This window comes from Melanaphis sacchari, unplaced genomic scaffold (genome assembly GCF_002803265.2).
Source record: "Melanaphis sacchari strain LSU unplaced genomic scaffold, SCAv2.0 Contig105_pilon_pilon, whole genome shotgun sequence".
Classification (NCBI taxonomy): domain Eukaryota; kingdom Metazoa; phylum Arthropoda; class Insecta; order Hemiptera; family Aphididae; genus Melanaphis; species Melanaphis sacchari.
Window position 1 is genome coordinate 1,172,710 of NW_020270395.1, and position 17,815 is coordinate 1,190,524.

At 22.7% G+C, this 17,815-nt stretch overlaps 1 protein-coding gene across 1 annotated transcript; it reads right to left on the minus strand.

The window, feature by feature from the left end:
* Positions 1-31: 31 nt before the first annotated feature.
* On the minus strand, positions 32-13,815 carry LOC112603265 (allatostatin C-like). The gene is made up of 3 exons (XM_025351771.1): positions 13,751-13,815; positions 3,061-3,295; positions 32-431 (listed from the first exon to the last, which is right to left on the minus strand). The coding sequence occupies exons 2-3, from the start codon at positions 3,277-3,279 to the stop codon at positions 276-278; spliced, it is 375 nt and encodes a 124-aa protein (XP_025207556.1). The 5' UTR covers positions 3,280-3,295; positions 13,751-13,815; the 3' UTR covers positions 32-275.
* Between the last annotated feature and the right edge of the window lie 4,000 nt (positions 13,816-17,815).

Below are 17,815 nucleotides of genomic sequence, written 5' to 3' on the forward strand. Positions count from 1 at the left end.
ATTATTGTTGTTGTTATTGCTTACATTTTTGCAGCAAGAGAACAATTTAATAAAATAGGCGTATTTTGGGATATTAAATACTATATGGGTAAATAACTATATAGTTACCTCTAATACCTATGTAATAATCGAAATAAATAGTCGAATGTTAAAAAGCATTATGTATTATTATTATTATTATTATATTGTATTAAGGGCTAATATCTTGCCGTAAATGATATTTTATGTTGTATAATAATATGTAGGTATGTGGACATTGTACACATGCGTTTGACTTAACCGAAGCACGACACAGCGTTGAAAGCGCATTGTTTCCAATAACTTCTCTTCTTCTGTGCGCGATACGAATCCGTTCGGGCGCGAATTTTGTTCATCATTTGTTTGGCAAATAGATAGTCGATCAGCGCAATCTCGAGATTCTGATCATCGTTCTGTAACACGTGTAAATCATGCGACAATTACCACATTTTGTGTCGATGTATTATTTATAAATCATAATATTATGATCACTGGATATTATAAAAATAATAAATTATTGAATTTCGCATGAAATACCAAATACATACCATGTATACCTATTGACTGCCGAATGGATCTCGGAACAGAAAATAATTCGACTTATATACATGACATATATAGGTAGTTGGGATAATAGTATTTCGCTATCCTTTCGTAGATATATTATTAATGTATCCGATCGTCTATGCTTTTGCCGTTTACCATATTTTAACACCTACACCTACCTAATTATTGTCTGTTGACGACTAGTTCAGATTAAATGTTTAGTACGTAAGGTACATATATCTAAATATTATATTTATTTTTAGTTTTACTGGATGGTTTTATGCATACGCGCAAGCATAATATTATAGTAATAGTTTTAAAGGAAAGTATACAGCTTATTGTATTCTTATAATATTATCGTCAAAAAACTATTATTGTCAAGACATAATAGTCAAGAACAATTGACTATGGGTTAAAAGAGAGGCTTATAAACTTAGTAATCTGCAGCATACATCGAAAGAGATAAATCAAATATAATCAGGAAATTATAGCAGCGGTAAATCTAAATAAATTTATAATAGTAAATCGTGGCAGAAAAATTATAATTATGTTGAATTAAATTATTTTATACAGGTAATGATTTTCCTAAATTACCTATTTACTAGGTAGGAAGTTGGTTCTAAACTTTTTTTTTTATTCTCTCAGTTTTTAGCTCGTTTTATAATTGATTATTTGCATACAATTTCTGCCTATGGACTATGAATTATTATGTCCTTATTGATTTTAAAATATTATATTATTATAGATTAAGATAATTGAGAATTGAGATGATCTTGATACCCTTTAACCTAATCAATATACTCTCAAATTGCATTTAGATTACCTACATACAATTAATGTTTAGAAATAAAAACCAAGTTTGACAGATACATCAAAGGATAAATAATAATAATAATAATAGTAATTATAGCATAATAATTATAGACTAAGCAAAAATAATTATTTCTTTGAATTCTGAAAGAAACAAATTTTATTTTCATAGGAACGAGAGTAACAATACTAACAATATACACTATAATGCATAATTTCATCATTGCACTATATAGTGCAATATGATATAATATGATATAATTATATTCTTAAATGCTTTAGTACTGATACCTATTCGAAAAATTTAAATAGGTAACATAATAAAAAAGTATTTCATATTTAAATTCAAGTGTTTTATGGTGTATATAAATATATAAAAAAAAAATTATAGATAAGGCATGTTTATGGTATTTTGTCGAACTTGAAATAGGTTCTGCACGTCAAAATGTCTAAGTAAAAACTTTTCAAATCAGGTTCAATAAACTTCGGAACTATTTAATAAAAAAACAAAAAAAGTTTCGTAGGTACCTATAAGCTATAATAACTATTACCAGTACTGCCTAATATTACCTATTGTCTATACAATATTATACAATGGTGTTTAAACATTAAAGGTGCATGACTTATATAATATAAATTTATAATTATTTTAGAATACCTACCTATTACTTAAGCTTTATAATAATTGTATTAAGACATATAGCCGTTCTGATAATTCTAATAATTTATTTTTTATTTCCCACTGTCCATTCCTATACAATTTGATTATTTGTACATAATATTATACAATATTCGTTAAAATATTATAACATATTGTAACATATTATTTGTATTATCACATATTAAGTACATACCGGTGTAAAATACATATTTAATAATTTTAAACACTTTGTTTTTATTTTTATATGTGGTTATTTAATACGAGTTAGGTTTAACTATACCAATTATTCTGAGTGTCAACATTAATTTATAATACTCATTTAATTATTACGTATAGAGAAACTGTATACAAATAGTCCACTAAAGTTAAAGAAGTATATAATATGTGAATCGGTCCACATAACATACAACTTATGAAAAAATGAATAAATTAATAATTCTGTATGTAATATTAACATAATATTATGCCTATGTATAAAACTTTCGGAGTACAAATATTAATTTTCTAATGGTTTTCATTATTATTATTATTTATTGTTATTGATCCCTTTTATTTTAATGAAAAATTAATAAATTGCTTTACGTACACATTGTTCTCCATTTAAATTAGCCATTTTTATTTACATTTCCGTATCATTTTTTTATTTATTTACTGGATTATTTTCATGTTAATTGATAATTGTGATTATATTATGTCATTATTTACAAATTCTTATGTTACAAATTACACAGGCTATAAAAAGAGTGACACAACAAAAATAACGATTTTTCTGTTATTTTTTACCTATATCAAATTTTTAGTTAATGTCTGTGTATGGAATGTGATATAGTAATTGGATCCCAATATTTTTGCAATAAAATTATTGAAATCGTTAGTCCATTACGCTACGTTTTACATAGTCTTTAAAATATAGTAACACTAAAAAAAATCGTAATGGATTTTGTTAACTTTTAATATCCTGTTAAAAGTTAATAAAGAGATATTTAATGATGTACAAATGCACACTTATTTATCAAATTAAAAACCTTAGTTTTTATAGTATAATCATCGACGACAGGTTCTTCAATTTCACGGAAATCATCTTTGTCGCTCATTGACATTATTTCTGGAGAGTTTTCTCCAAGTTCTCTTTGCAGTACTCTCTGATCTATGACGTTTCCTGTGGTTAGTACTGGCAATAACACAGTCAATACTGTAAGTGTCAAAATTACTCCACAAGATATGAATCCCATCTGTGCAGCCATTTTAAAGTACCTATATCTGAAAATAATTTTATGATTAGATAGAAAAAATACGAATAAAAATCACAATATAACAGTTAAATATTTTATTATAATAATATGAATTATAGTTATTTTTCAGTTACACAGATAATATTATTCATTTAAATAATGTGTAGGTATTAAGTAAAAAAAAAAAAATAAAATAAAAGTACATGTAAACAATTTAATATACGTGTATTTGTAGTGAGTAGGCACTATTTTAATAAAATAATTAGAAGTCAAGCTTTTATTGCCTTGTAAAATTTTATTTTCGATTTTAATATTAACCTGAACTAATTCTAATAGTAATATAAAATCATGTGTTATATAGGTACTTATATTATGTAACCTAAAATAATTCATCGGAATTGGGTTTTAATCAAAAGGAGTTAAAATTTTTTACATATAATTTAATTAAAATTAAGAACAATATACTTTGTAATAAAAATTGTTCGATATATTAAGTGTATTTAGTATAAAATGAAATCATCCATGATAATTAATTTTATTTATAATCATGATAGTTAAACATAAAACATGCCTTTTAAAAATTAGATTTGTATCTCTATGTTAACATCGCAGCGTTGTGAAAACACAAATCTATCCTTTAATTTAAGGATTTTAATAAACCTTTTTATCATTAATTTAATTTTAAAGTATATAGGTACACATAAAATTACATTTTTTACAAGCTTAATGTATTGTTACACTAAAAATATTTAAAATTACAAAATACGAAATAGAAATACTTATTTTTTCATTAATTTTAATACTAATCATTAAGTCACTAGACGATATTAAGTATTTTTATTACATGTTAAAGCAAAAATTATATTGGAATAAAAATTTAACTGAAGCGTTAAGGTAAGTCTGATATTTTAGTAATATTTTTTATTGTAAGCATTTCTAATAGTTTTAAATTATTAAAAGAAACGTTCGTTTTATTTTAAAATTTAAACATAACGCTCGAGCGTGTATAATGTACAGATAGAGTTGAGAATAATAATTTGCATTAATCTCTTTTTAAAAACACTTATCCAGGTAGGATTCAAATATATATTTATATAAAATAATATATTTATATACACTAAAACGAATAATTCTCAATAAAATTACCGAGTTCATTAAATCCATTTTTTTCAACTTGCATAATAAATATTTAATTTCCTTACATGCTTACGCATACGTAATTAAAGAGTATTAATCTCTACATAGTAGAAAAACAAACGGTTGAGGGATTCGACCTTTGTTCATTAATTAAATATTCGTATCCATACGACGTGCCGGGGAAAACGAATATAAAATATATTTGAGATTTTCCTAAATCTAGATTAAAATATTAACTGCAAATTTTTTAAAACATCCTTTTAATTTTTGAATAGTTCTCGTTGTCACATCGCATATATTACGTTGTAATCCCTAGTACGCCAAAGGCATACATTAATGGGATTACCGATATTCCCGTATGGCAAACATATTCTTTAATACCAATTTGAACTATTACGTCACTTTTAATAATTATTACAATTTTGTAATAGCTTTGTCATTTAAATAATTGTGCCTATACATGTTGGTGTTTTAATGATATTTTTTCCACCGACTAAAATTTGTTTCGTTGTTAACAGGTTAACCGCTGTAGTAACGTATACCTCTAGACCATAGTAAGCCGTGCCATTAAAATTATTAAAAAAAAGGTTTTGGTTCAAGACCAGACTCATAATTTTAAATTATTGAGTTTTTAATGCTCCGTTGTACAGTTTATATAATTAAGAATATTATTTTATACTCGAATCGCGTTTATGTGTAAACGATACTCTTTCAAAAAAATCTTCCATGTATATGTGATACGTTTATTAATTTTTATAGTCCGATTAGTACTTATAAAAATCTAATGACTACAATAAACGCTTTATAATATGTGCACTGGGTTTCACGTGAATTATCAAAAAAGGTGTGACATGTTGATAAACTGATAAAAATTGTATTAAGTAATTCGTATGGCTGATCGATCGATCGTTCTAATCGATGGTAATTGAATATCTATAATAGTATTTTTGAAAATAATTGAAAATACTTACATATTGATTTTTTTTTATAAATTAATGTTATCAATGCTAAATACTTTTATTTTTACAGTACTTATTTATTGCGTGAATTAATTAGCACTTTTATAAAAATGATAAACCACATACTATTCTATTGAACATTTAGTTGATCGATTGCTCTGTGTTGTTGTTTAGTATTATTATTTATTTTTATATATCTATAATTATTATTTATTGCTACTACTTACGTTTTAGTGCATGGGTAAAAATAACATATAGTTTTCCAATTAATTCTACAAAAAATAAAAAGTAAACAATACGAATATATATTATTTGTCTATTTTAAAGTTGATTTTATTGATTCTATACTAATTTATAAATTATTATTAAAATATTATTTAAATAATTTTGTCCAGACTTATTTATACACTTAATAGTTTTTTCTCTGTAATTAATAACATAGTGAACTTTAATTGTTAATTTATTTTCATTTAGTCTAACTAATAAATTTAGTTTGTGACAAATTTAGTTTTTGTATAATTTTTATATTTTTCATTTTTTTTTTTTGAAACAAAAATGTTAGTATTTAATTGAAGTCAATACTAAGAATAATAAAGTGTTTATAAGTTAGTAAAGTTATATCAAGTGTAAAACTTTAAAAATTATAATTAGTTTTTCCGAAATATTAGAGAAGTTAAAATTTAAATGAATTTTTGTAAACTATTATAATAATGAATTGTTTATTTTATAAAAATGTTACTAATATACATTGTGATTTGCCAGGCATGTACATTTCTACTTTTTTTTAAACCTACCTAATAATTAATTTATTATAATTTTTATTAATTTTTTAAAATTTTATAATGTACATTAGGTGATTATTTTAAAATATATATTTTGTATACCATTTAAACAATGCTCTGTTATTTCTTTTTTTTTTTTTAACGATAATTACATTTTTTTACTGTTAATTGTTAAGCAGATTATTTGTTGAAAATGTTGAAGTGTATAATTCAAAATTTGAATAAATAATTAATTATTTGATTTAATTTTCCAAGGATAATAGTGAGTTTACAATAATAACTAATACGTTTAAAGATATAGACGTTATGTTAATTTGAAAATTATAGTTTATAATAATAATAATACATATTATATATTAGAATTTTATATTTTGACTAAATGTAACATATATATTATGTATTTAATTTGAAACTAATATTATGAATTGTATATACATACAATTTAATACTTTATCAAATATTCATTCAAAATTCGGTACAAACAAATTAAATAAAAAAATAAAAAATATATTCAATTAATCATTTACAGTTACAAAAGGTTGTTCTTATGTTCTTATGAACTAAAAGTAAGTTTGTACCGTAAAAGGAAATTCTTTAAATTGTTCAATATTTCTTAGTATTTGTAAAATATCTTTAAATGTCTATGTATGAGTAGTAAAAAGTTTCGTTAAATTAAAATATTAAATTTAATAACTACGTCGTTTAATATTTAAGGATAAAAGAAGTACGACTGTGTTTGGTAAATTACTCTGAAGATTATTATAATATTATGTAATAAAGCATAAAGTTATTTATTTAATTTATTTGCTTTAAAACCCTTATTAAAGATTAAATAATTAAACGGATAATATGTTCCAATCATTAAATGAACATTTGCCCCCCCCCCCCCCCATCAATTAAAATTAAATTGAATATTAGTTATAATATAATCATATAAATAATGTACATATTGAAATGAATACTTTTGTTGACACATTACAGTCATAGTTGAAATACAAATATACATAAGTTCGAGTAAAAATTAATTGAAAATTATAAAATTGCGGACACATAAATATGATCTCACAAGTTTTCAGTGTTTTTCTTTCCGTATAAAAATACTTTTGGAAAATTATTCCAGCTTTTCCGTGATTTGAATTAACAAATTTGAATTGACTCATTCTTACATGTACTCAAAACTCAAAAGTTACAATACAGAATAATAATATAATGTTCACGTCTCGTATGTTTCGACAGACGACAGTGTCTCACGCGTTTTACTATCCAGCAATCTACTATCTTGTTTGATATACTTATGGGATAAAAATCGATTAGTCAACCGTACATCTTAGTTGCGTTATTGCTAATTGATTACCTATACAATACTATCACAATATTATTTATCATAATTTTACCTATTATATATTTAAAACAGGAATATCTGCTCAATATTTAAAAATTGGATGTTCCGAGAGTAAATTTGGAGATGTACGAATTTTAAGATCAAAGTTAGAAAACAACTAGCATTTTTAGGTATACACCTTTTTTTAGTTCTATTGTTAAATAATATTGATGCGTGAATGATGTAAGACCTTTTAAACGGTTGATGCGCAACTGTCTTATAAAAAAGGTTAAAATTAACAATAGTGATGCGCAAACGACAACCGGTGAAAATATTATATAGGTTCATTAAAACTCTTAACGAATTATTTTTTATATACAATGCAAGCTCTGTGATATATTGTCTATGTTCTTAAACGGATTAAAATGTTTTAATATTATCATAAAATGTATCAAGCAAACATATTATATTTCAGCAAAATTTAAGATGGTATTTATTATTTGAAAATAAAATTTTCATTATAATGATATAAAGGCATATCGCATATAGAAACATTTATAATACACATTAAGGAAAATCTAGATACTTAGATAGGTATATTGACATAATCCTCGGGTTTTAAATAACGATAAAACCAAATACCTAGTAGAAATCATGGTCCGTATTATATAACCTACGCGTATTATATATTATTTATTCTTATAAAATATTTCTAAATTGGCATAGGAATATATTTTAAAATATTATTTTCATTTTAAAAATGTATTATTGAAATAAGCTAATTAAAAAATTAATTAATTTAACATTATAATGTTGGTGTATTTATTAAAATTATTAAATGTTTTATTTACGATTAGTGAAAATCTCATTAAAAGTTTGTTTTTGTCTGTTTTTATAAATGCCACTTGCCCTTAAGATTCCTCTATTCTATATATGAACATGCATTGTATGCATTGTAGTATTCAATTTAGGCAATAATGAAACCAACCTATACAAATAATATATATACGACTTAGACTTAGTACATTAAATTATATCAATAAGATACTATTCATTGTTATTTTAGCTTTTCTTTTTACTTTTTAGTAAAGTGAAGAAATGATTGTCTGCGAATCCAAAACAAGGATGTTTACGTATGGATTAAAATCTATATTATTTAATTTTTGGCTTGTCGTTAAAATTGATAAAAGTCATAATAATTTGTAATGAACATTTGTTGATTGGTTACAATAATGAATAACAAGTGCATGAAATAATTCAGTTAGTGATGATGTCTAATTCAAATTGAAAAATATTTAATAAGATTTAAAAATGTTATTCATGATTATATTTTAATTTTAAATATATTAATAGAAAAAAAGTGTTATTTGTCATGCACAAAAATAAATCACCATTATATAATGTAATATAAGTAATAAATCCATCTGTTGAACCGTGTAGAAAATGTATTCACCTTTTTGAATTTAATTTAAAGTCGATTTATAAATGTATAATATAGATACATGTAGATTTATATAATATGCATATTTAACAGCATTCTAAATGATACTATTAGGTTTTTCTTATATTTCTTTTCATTCATTTATGTTTATTACCTATGTATATAGGTACTAATGCATTCTTATCTTGATTATCTTTACTTATTGCATCCTACACTTTACAGTAAATATTGTGAAAAATTTCGTGTAAAATAGATAGGCGAGTATACCAAAAATATAAAAAATCAATATACATAACAATAATGATTATAGCACCTATATAGTACCTTCTAGCTGTTTTTAGTTAAAGCCTGAAATACTGAAATATAGAATTCAGAGGTCTCCGACCTTTTTTAAGTATAGTGTTAAATGTATAATATATACATTTAAATAAAACGTCACAAATAATGATGGAAAAATAATAATACCATAGATAATTAGGTGTAATAATAATATTAATAGTGTATGGTACTGGAGTAATAATTATTGTTTATAATATATGTATTTGATTTTGTTTTAATCGATATACTTGAATGTTAAAAAAAAAAAAAAACAGTATCATATTGTTTCAATTAATTGAGAAGCAATAAAATAATTAGACTAATGTATAATCTTTTATTTTATACAACGTACCTACCTATTCTTTAATATTTTTTATTTTTTATTCGACATAAGTGTACCTACATCAATTATATCATATACGAATATAGGTGCGTACTGTGTAATATTATTTAAACTTGAAACGACAGATTACAATTTTTGATTTAGGTATTTTAGATCGCTCGAAAAATAATTTCTAATAAGCATATTATATTACAAGTTATTTCAGTATGTTTCAACATCTTAATATCAAGTACGTATTTTTGTACTGAAGTGTTCAAAGTATTCTATAACCACGGATAATAAATCTTAAAAATCGTTTATTTGAAATAATTTCATAAAATAAAACATGAACTATTTAAATTCAAAACTTTGGAGTCCAAACATATTATAACTTAATACATTCTACAGTGAATAATAGACTACAAAATATAAATATTCTATGTTTATATTTCGATAAATTACATTATATTGATTATTTGTAATATAATATTTTTATTTTATTTTAGAACTTCTACTAAAAACTCGATTATAATTAAATATTTTATACTAACACAAAGTTTGGAATAATAAATGTAAAGAATATTAACCTAATTGTTAAAATAAAAAATATATAGGTATATAAAGTTATTATAAGGTTAAATATATTGAGTTATTATAATTTATAAGTATAAAATAAAAAAACGAATAAAAAAAAGCATTATTAAAACGAAATTTGATAGTCGATCTTTAAACTTATTTATAATTTAACAAACAGTTGAATAAAGATTTTCAGGTCATTAAAATGTTACCGACTTGTCTTACAATAAGGTCTTGTTTCAAACAATAAAGTTTCCAATTTCTTGTACAAATTAGTAATTGTTTATTTTGGTTTAAGAATAAAAAGTTCTAATAATTTATTGTATTTGATTAATGTAGACTGAACACTGATAAAAATTATTCATTGTAACAAACAAAAACCAAATAATTCTTTTTGAAGTAAAATTAAAATAAGTACTAAATGAATAACAATATAGACAATAAAGTCAACTGGAGTTACAATTTTGTCGCAGTGATTAACCTACCTTTAATATGCTTAAAGAACAAGAATAGGTAATTATTTTATTAATAATATTAATAATTAACTAAGTGTAAGTTTAATAACTAACTACTATTTAAGCCTTTAGTTACCTACCCACGTATTTTCTTAATTTGTGAAAATTAAACGGTCAGATTTATAAAAATAAGAATAAGATACAGATTAAATCATTATTACTAAGTTTATTGTTTTAAATTTTAATCATAGGTTTTAATAAATTTATTTTATTAATCTCAAATTTTAAACTTAAATCATCTATCAAACATCTAATTATTAAGATTTGTGGAATATTCACTTTTTATAATGTAACTTAACGCCAACTTTTTCCAAAATAATTTTTTTTTAATATGATTTTTTAAAGTATTCTGCAACAATTAACTAAATGTTAAAACATTTTTGTTTTTCTTTGAGTAATTCATATCAAAATAATATTTTTCCGAAAATGGATTCAATTATAATGACAAATTGGCAAGACTATATATTTATAATTATTTAGTGTATTTTTTATTTTATTTAACTCTTTATATACACAAGTATTAACTATGAATTCGACAATATCATCAATCATTTTTTAAATCAATTTGGTATATTATATTATGTTTTTAAACGATTTTAATGAAAATAATTTAAAAATTAAGCGTAACTTTTATAAGTTATACAGTAAAATTTGTGTTGTAAACAAAGGCTATGAGAATTTTTAGCAAGAATTTCTTCTACCAGAAATACGATACAGGTACACAGATGAAAGACTATCAAAAATAAGCGTGAAATTAAACATGCAGCTTTTCGTTCAGTTCAAAAGCTAAATAGAAAATTTTCATAAATCCCATGAATACAAATTCCTGACGTATTATAATATGATATATTATTAAACATCTTATATCAGTATATCCTAATAATATTTCTAAAAAAATATGTTTTTTTTTTTTTTTTTTATTATGTCGTAAAATTTGATAGAAGATAGAAATTATTTCAAGGGTTACAATGTAAGAGTGAATCGAAATATGTTAGTGGTATACATGTGTGTACGATATTTTGAAACTAAATAAAAACAAGTTCCCCGAGGTATATTGTTTCAAGCATACATGATGTTTAACAAAATGTGTGCAGCCAGTGGATACACTAATACGTTTATATGATACTGACCCAGGACCGTCAATTATAGTTTTCATTATAGCAAAAACTATTTTCTACGCACTTTTGAAAAATAAACCGGCAAAAACTCTCGTTACTCTAATAAAACGTGTCATTGTTAAAAATCAAAAAGAAGATTGTTGATCAGTTTGGTATCTAGTTAAAAATAACAATCAATTTTTAGTAATTCATTCTCATATAAGCAGTCTTATATAATATTATCGAGATAAATTTAAATACAGTTCTACCAGTAAACAAATCTATAACTTTGATTTAACTTTGAAGTGTCTATTATGCATATTTTTTTTATATATTGTTTATTAGTCTTTTAAATTTTTTATTAGTTATAATTATAATTATAATAAAAAATAATATTATAATAATTATTATTATAATTGCTCTGCAGCTTGTGGATAGAAAATATAATTATTGATACTAATATTTATTTACGAATTACAGAAGTATTTTATGTATTAGACTTAAAACAATAGCTATATTCATCTGTGAAGTATTACATTTTTGAAAATGTTTTAGTTAATGTTTAATTCTTAGGTTTCTGTTTGAATTTTGAGTATCGTGGATAGAAATTACTCGTATTTAATAAATGGCGTTCTAAGAAAGTACAATTTAAGTGTTAGTGTACTTCAGTTTTCGTTGACCAATAAAATTGTTACTTATTTAAGTATATTTGTATCTCGATAATATTGCTTATTAAGTAATACATGTTGAGTTTCTTTATACCGATTTAACTACTAATAAAGTAAAATAATAATATTTATTTTAAAAAAAATGAATTATTCATTGATGTTACAAATAATACCAAAAAATTATTATACTACAATATTATACTAAATCGTTATAATAATAAAATTTCCATTTAAAAAACGAACTATATAATATATACATATTAAATTTATACAAATGAATACATTATAAACCATGCAACAAATTAAGGATAATAATAATAAATAACTAAAAGAAATCGCTAAAATATAAATTTTACATAAAGTTGTAATAATGTTTATTCGCATAAGTCAATAAAGACAATGAATTAATTAAGTTATTTCTAACGTGATAATATTTTAACATAATATTATGCATACAACCAAAGAGTTTGTTTAAGTTCATTATAATATTATTTTAATGTTATCATAAAACTATTGACGACAAAAATAAGTTGATATAAGTTTAATTTATACATGAAAAAATACGTTTTAGTTGGATTGTTGTATCTCATCAAAATATCGTCACTATTTTTATTTTATTTTTTTTTCCGAAAGTTCACATTTTCTATAATTTATAATAAATATGCCTATGGCCAATCTACAGTTTTATTCATTGTCAAATGAAATGCGTGATTTATTTTCTTTTTTAAACGCAAAATTTCAAAAATATTTTTATATTTATAAAAACCATGATTTTTATAATTTTGTTTTTGTAGTATTACAGTTGAATATGGTACTTGAGTAACTGACTTATCCGTTCACAAAACACAGGATTATCCTATGCACAGGTATGTTTTGTGATTACCTAGTGTAATTTATATTATTATAAGGATGTCGAGTTTCAATTATCTAGATTAATTAGCATATAATTTACTAAAAATTAATTGGTAAACACATTTATAGGCTGTATACGTTTGAATGAGATTTTAGCTATGATATTATTATATCGATTAAGATAAGAAAAAATAAAAATTACTAAATAGGTAACTGAAACAAGATTTTAATAATGAAAACACCACGAATACGGTTTGTGTTGATAATTTAGACGTAAAATAATGGTTTATGTTGTTAATGACTGAAATTGAAAATATAATATCCTGTGTTACAATAAATTGTGGGTATTATGTGTAAAAAATTAACACGATATAAGTATACTATTGAAACTGTAAAAGAAAATTGCGTTATTAAATTATATACCTACTTAATAATATTATATTCATCATCGTACTAATAATATATTACTATTATATACTTGTGCAGTGTACGTACCTTTTATGAATAGTCGGCGGCCGAGTTTAGTGTAAAAGTAAAACAAAATGAGTAGATGAGACGTTTTATAAGCACCAAACGGGCGCGGAACTTCATAGAGGTGTCGCGCATGTTCTTCAAGCTAAACACTATCTACCGACTAAAATACGCCTTTTTTCAATTTGGCGTATACAACAAATATACATTTACAATATCGTGTAATTTTTTGTTATTATTACTAATTTACCAAGTATAAATTCTGTTCACTGTCTTATTATAAAAGTATTGATAATATTATAAAATAAAAATATAAACTATTGTAATAATATAATCTATTATAAGCTAATAGATACATTATATCTATATAGTATACAAATATTAGATATTTGCAGTATTTTTGGTTGATAATAGTTAAGATACTAGTAAATTATAAAATATTAATTCAATATATTTCACATGTAACCATATAAGTTATATAAAACTTTCGTAGCATCAGAAAATAGTTTTCTAATAAAAATTCAAAAGAAATACATTATATTTTTTGATTTTTTTCAATTATATTGATTTCAATTAAATTTCCCTGATTTGTATTAAATATTTATATATTGTATTTATATAAAATAAAAAATTACAACCAATTTTTTTAAATTAAAATGTGTGGTTTAGTTTTTCATTATTTATCACCTTTTATATGACGATAGTCTCACAATTTTTTGTATGTTTATTGTTTAATATTTTTTGTTTAGTATATTATATAACTATGAGATACAAAAACAAAAATTTATCACTGTAAAAAATCCTCATAAATTCAAAAACCATTCATAATTTGTATACTCTTCATTTTTGGTAAATTATTATCGTAAAATATTGTCTGAAATTAATTAGTTTTATTAAATTTTAAATATAATAATTAATCAAACCGCGATTTTACGTTCACTCAAATCATAACAAAATAAATTAAATCAATAGAATAATTGGAAAATTTAGCTTTCTCGTAAAAAAAAAATTCATTCTACAAAATATTATATTATACCTAGCTTTTGATTAGTTTCGACACGACAAGAGCTATATTACATTACCTTATCTATTAAACTTCAATGTTTCATACTTTTTTTTAATCTACTTGTAAAACTATTTATTGAAAACAAATCTTTAAAAGTACTATGTGATTATTAACTAATACCAATTAAAATTTAAAACTCTAACCCTATCGTTCAATCAAATCTCAAATCCCTTAAATAATTACGTTTCTAATTTATTATACTTTAAATTACCCACCAACCTACGATGATAATCAGCACTTTACTTACTACCAACATTTTGTTGACGTGACGACACCACTAATTGATCTTGAAAAAAAATGACCCCCATAAAATGATTAAAAAAATGTAATCATACTAAAACCAAATTTTTACGTAGGTCATTTAACTATGAAAAATTAAAATAAATTATGACAAATTCGTCAAAGTTATTTCACTTCCCGTAGGTACCTATAATGAAAACTCGTTTTTTCCATAAAATAATAATTCAACAATTAATAATAATATTATTAGGCTATCACCTTACTGTGTAATATGCTAATATTTGCTAAAAAATTAACTAGGTCTCATAATTTTATTATACATATAAAAATGAATCAAATCAATACCAACCTCCACCAGCAGTATACTTCATAATGTCTTGAAATCTTAAATTAGCCAATTAACAAGATATTATTACTGCGATATTTGTAGAGGATTCAAATTTAATATCTTATGGTAATAAATACTCTGTTAAACTTTCAAATAGTTACGCATACGATCACTCAAGCAATTAAGTAATTGAGTGTATATTGAGGCTTACAATCGACTTATGATATATGACATACATGCATGTATAATTTGATGCAGATATCATTATGATAATCAATTTTTAGTTACTTTGACAACAACTGCACTAACTTTAAATTATCTTTATTTCCAATTTAATAAAATCAATAAAAGGAATGTCCTATTTTAATTGCAATTCTTGAAAAGATTCTCTACCTTAAAAAATTAATTTATTAGTTGTAATTAAAAAATAAAATAATAAACTCTTTGGGTAGGTTATGTTGATGGATGTTAAGGTTACGATGAATGGTTTTTCATCAAGCGACTAAAGAAGCTTATATTATTTTAATTATAGTATTAACATGATTTATCAATGTTACTTATCATTATTAGGCAAATAAAACTACATTTTTTACTTATACGAGTTTATTATTAATTTAATTTACTATTTAACTCAACTTCAGTTTAAAAAAAATTATTATATTTTTCAATTTAATTTGTTAAAATTAAAAAACAAATGAAGTACCTATCTATGTTAGATAATAACATACTTCATTATGCAGTTTCTCTTTGTAAGTTTTTTATTTTTAGTAAAGTTTAAAATTCAGTGATAAAAAATTCAAAGATTCAGTTAAAAAAAAATAAAATTTAAATTAATCAATGTTAAATTTATTTATTTCAATTTTATACATTATTTATTGAGTTTTTAATTTTACGCGTTATAAAATATATACATGAACTCATTGGTTAGAATATAGATTATTTAATTTATTTTAATATTAATCTTAATTTTTTTTAATATATTTTAATAGAAACAATCAAGCTTTTTAATTTCTTAGAAAATTGATATTTACGCTACTAGTAAAGTTGATTAAATAGTTTTTGTTAATTACCGGAATTGCTCATTTCATATTTTGTTAAATTACAAATAAAATATTTGATATTTTTGATAATCATTAATTAGTTTTTTGTATAAAATACTTTTTAACGGGATAAAAGTGCTCAAAAACTTTCTTGTAACATTACTTATAGTTTTAAATTTAACTATCCATAAAATTAATATTTGTTATCACTTTTAAAAATACTTAACAAAACTTTTAAATGAGTTTAAACATGTCGAAAATATATTGCAATGATTTTTTATGGTGTTTTACTGTAGTTATTATTATGCTTATATTTATGAATTTACTATTTGAAATTAATTACTATTCGCTATTACATATTAAAATTTCAAAGAAGTTTGATTATATAACAAATTATGGTTTTTTTATTTATAGTTGCACCTTTGGGTAAAAATAGTATGTGGTCTTAACGTTTTATACAGCGTTCTATCGATTAGTTATTTGACACAGAATAATTGGCTATTTTGTATCGTCGTTATTTCCGTTATTCGTATACTTTTATGAACACTTAAAATTTGGATAATGACATTAATTCTACTGTAAACTGAGATCTGCTCAGAATCGTTGACGGTAGAAAACAATGATTAATCATTAGGTATTTCAAAATTTATAACAATTCATCAACATTGTACTGTACCGATGTAAACGAAGTGAGACAAATGTTCAACACCCTTTTCCTGGATACTGTCTTCAAATTTTTAACAGCATATTTATTATGTAAGTAATTTATGCTCATAAACATTAATAATTATTCTAAATACAATTTAATTAAGTTATGCAAAAATTTATTGTACTAGTCATTAGAAAAAAGTAAATAAAAATAATTTTAATATTTAAACTTAAATATCATTAATTGATTTCACAAATATGTCTGTAAGTTCAAAATTAAATTTATATATATATAAGTATGGTTTTTTTCTCAAAAAACATTTTATTTTATAATTTGTTCATGAAATATCAATATAAACTGTAACTTAGAGAATAATGAGAAAATTAAAAAAAATTATATACTACATGCATTAATTATAAAATATCTAATTTTTTATTCATTTTTACATTTTCTATTATTGTATTGCGTATTATTACCTATAAATTTATATAATGTAACAAAAGAACATTTAGTAATTGTGCAACAACAATTGCACGTTTTTACTTAATTGTACGTTTTTATATTTAATTTGAAATTTTGATAAATTATCAAATGTATAGAGTAATATTGAGTTAAGTCTACTCTATTAAGAGGACGTCGTACCCGCATATGTTGTCTCCGTCTTACAAATGCGTAACATGGCAAATAGTACTCTCAGAAGATCACGTTTAGCTCCTTCAGCTTGAAAATTAGAATGAATTGACCTCTTTTGAAATTTAAAATTGAG

Coding starts and splice junctions, on each gene's coding strand:
- LOC112603265 (XM_025351771.1), bottom strand. CDS start 3,279: ATGGCTGCACAGATGGGATTCATATCTTGTGGAGTAATTTTGACACTT. Junction 432..3,060: donor ATTATACTATAAAAACTAAG/GTTTTTAATTTG, acceptor CACGTGTTACAG/AACGATGATCAGAATCTCGA.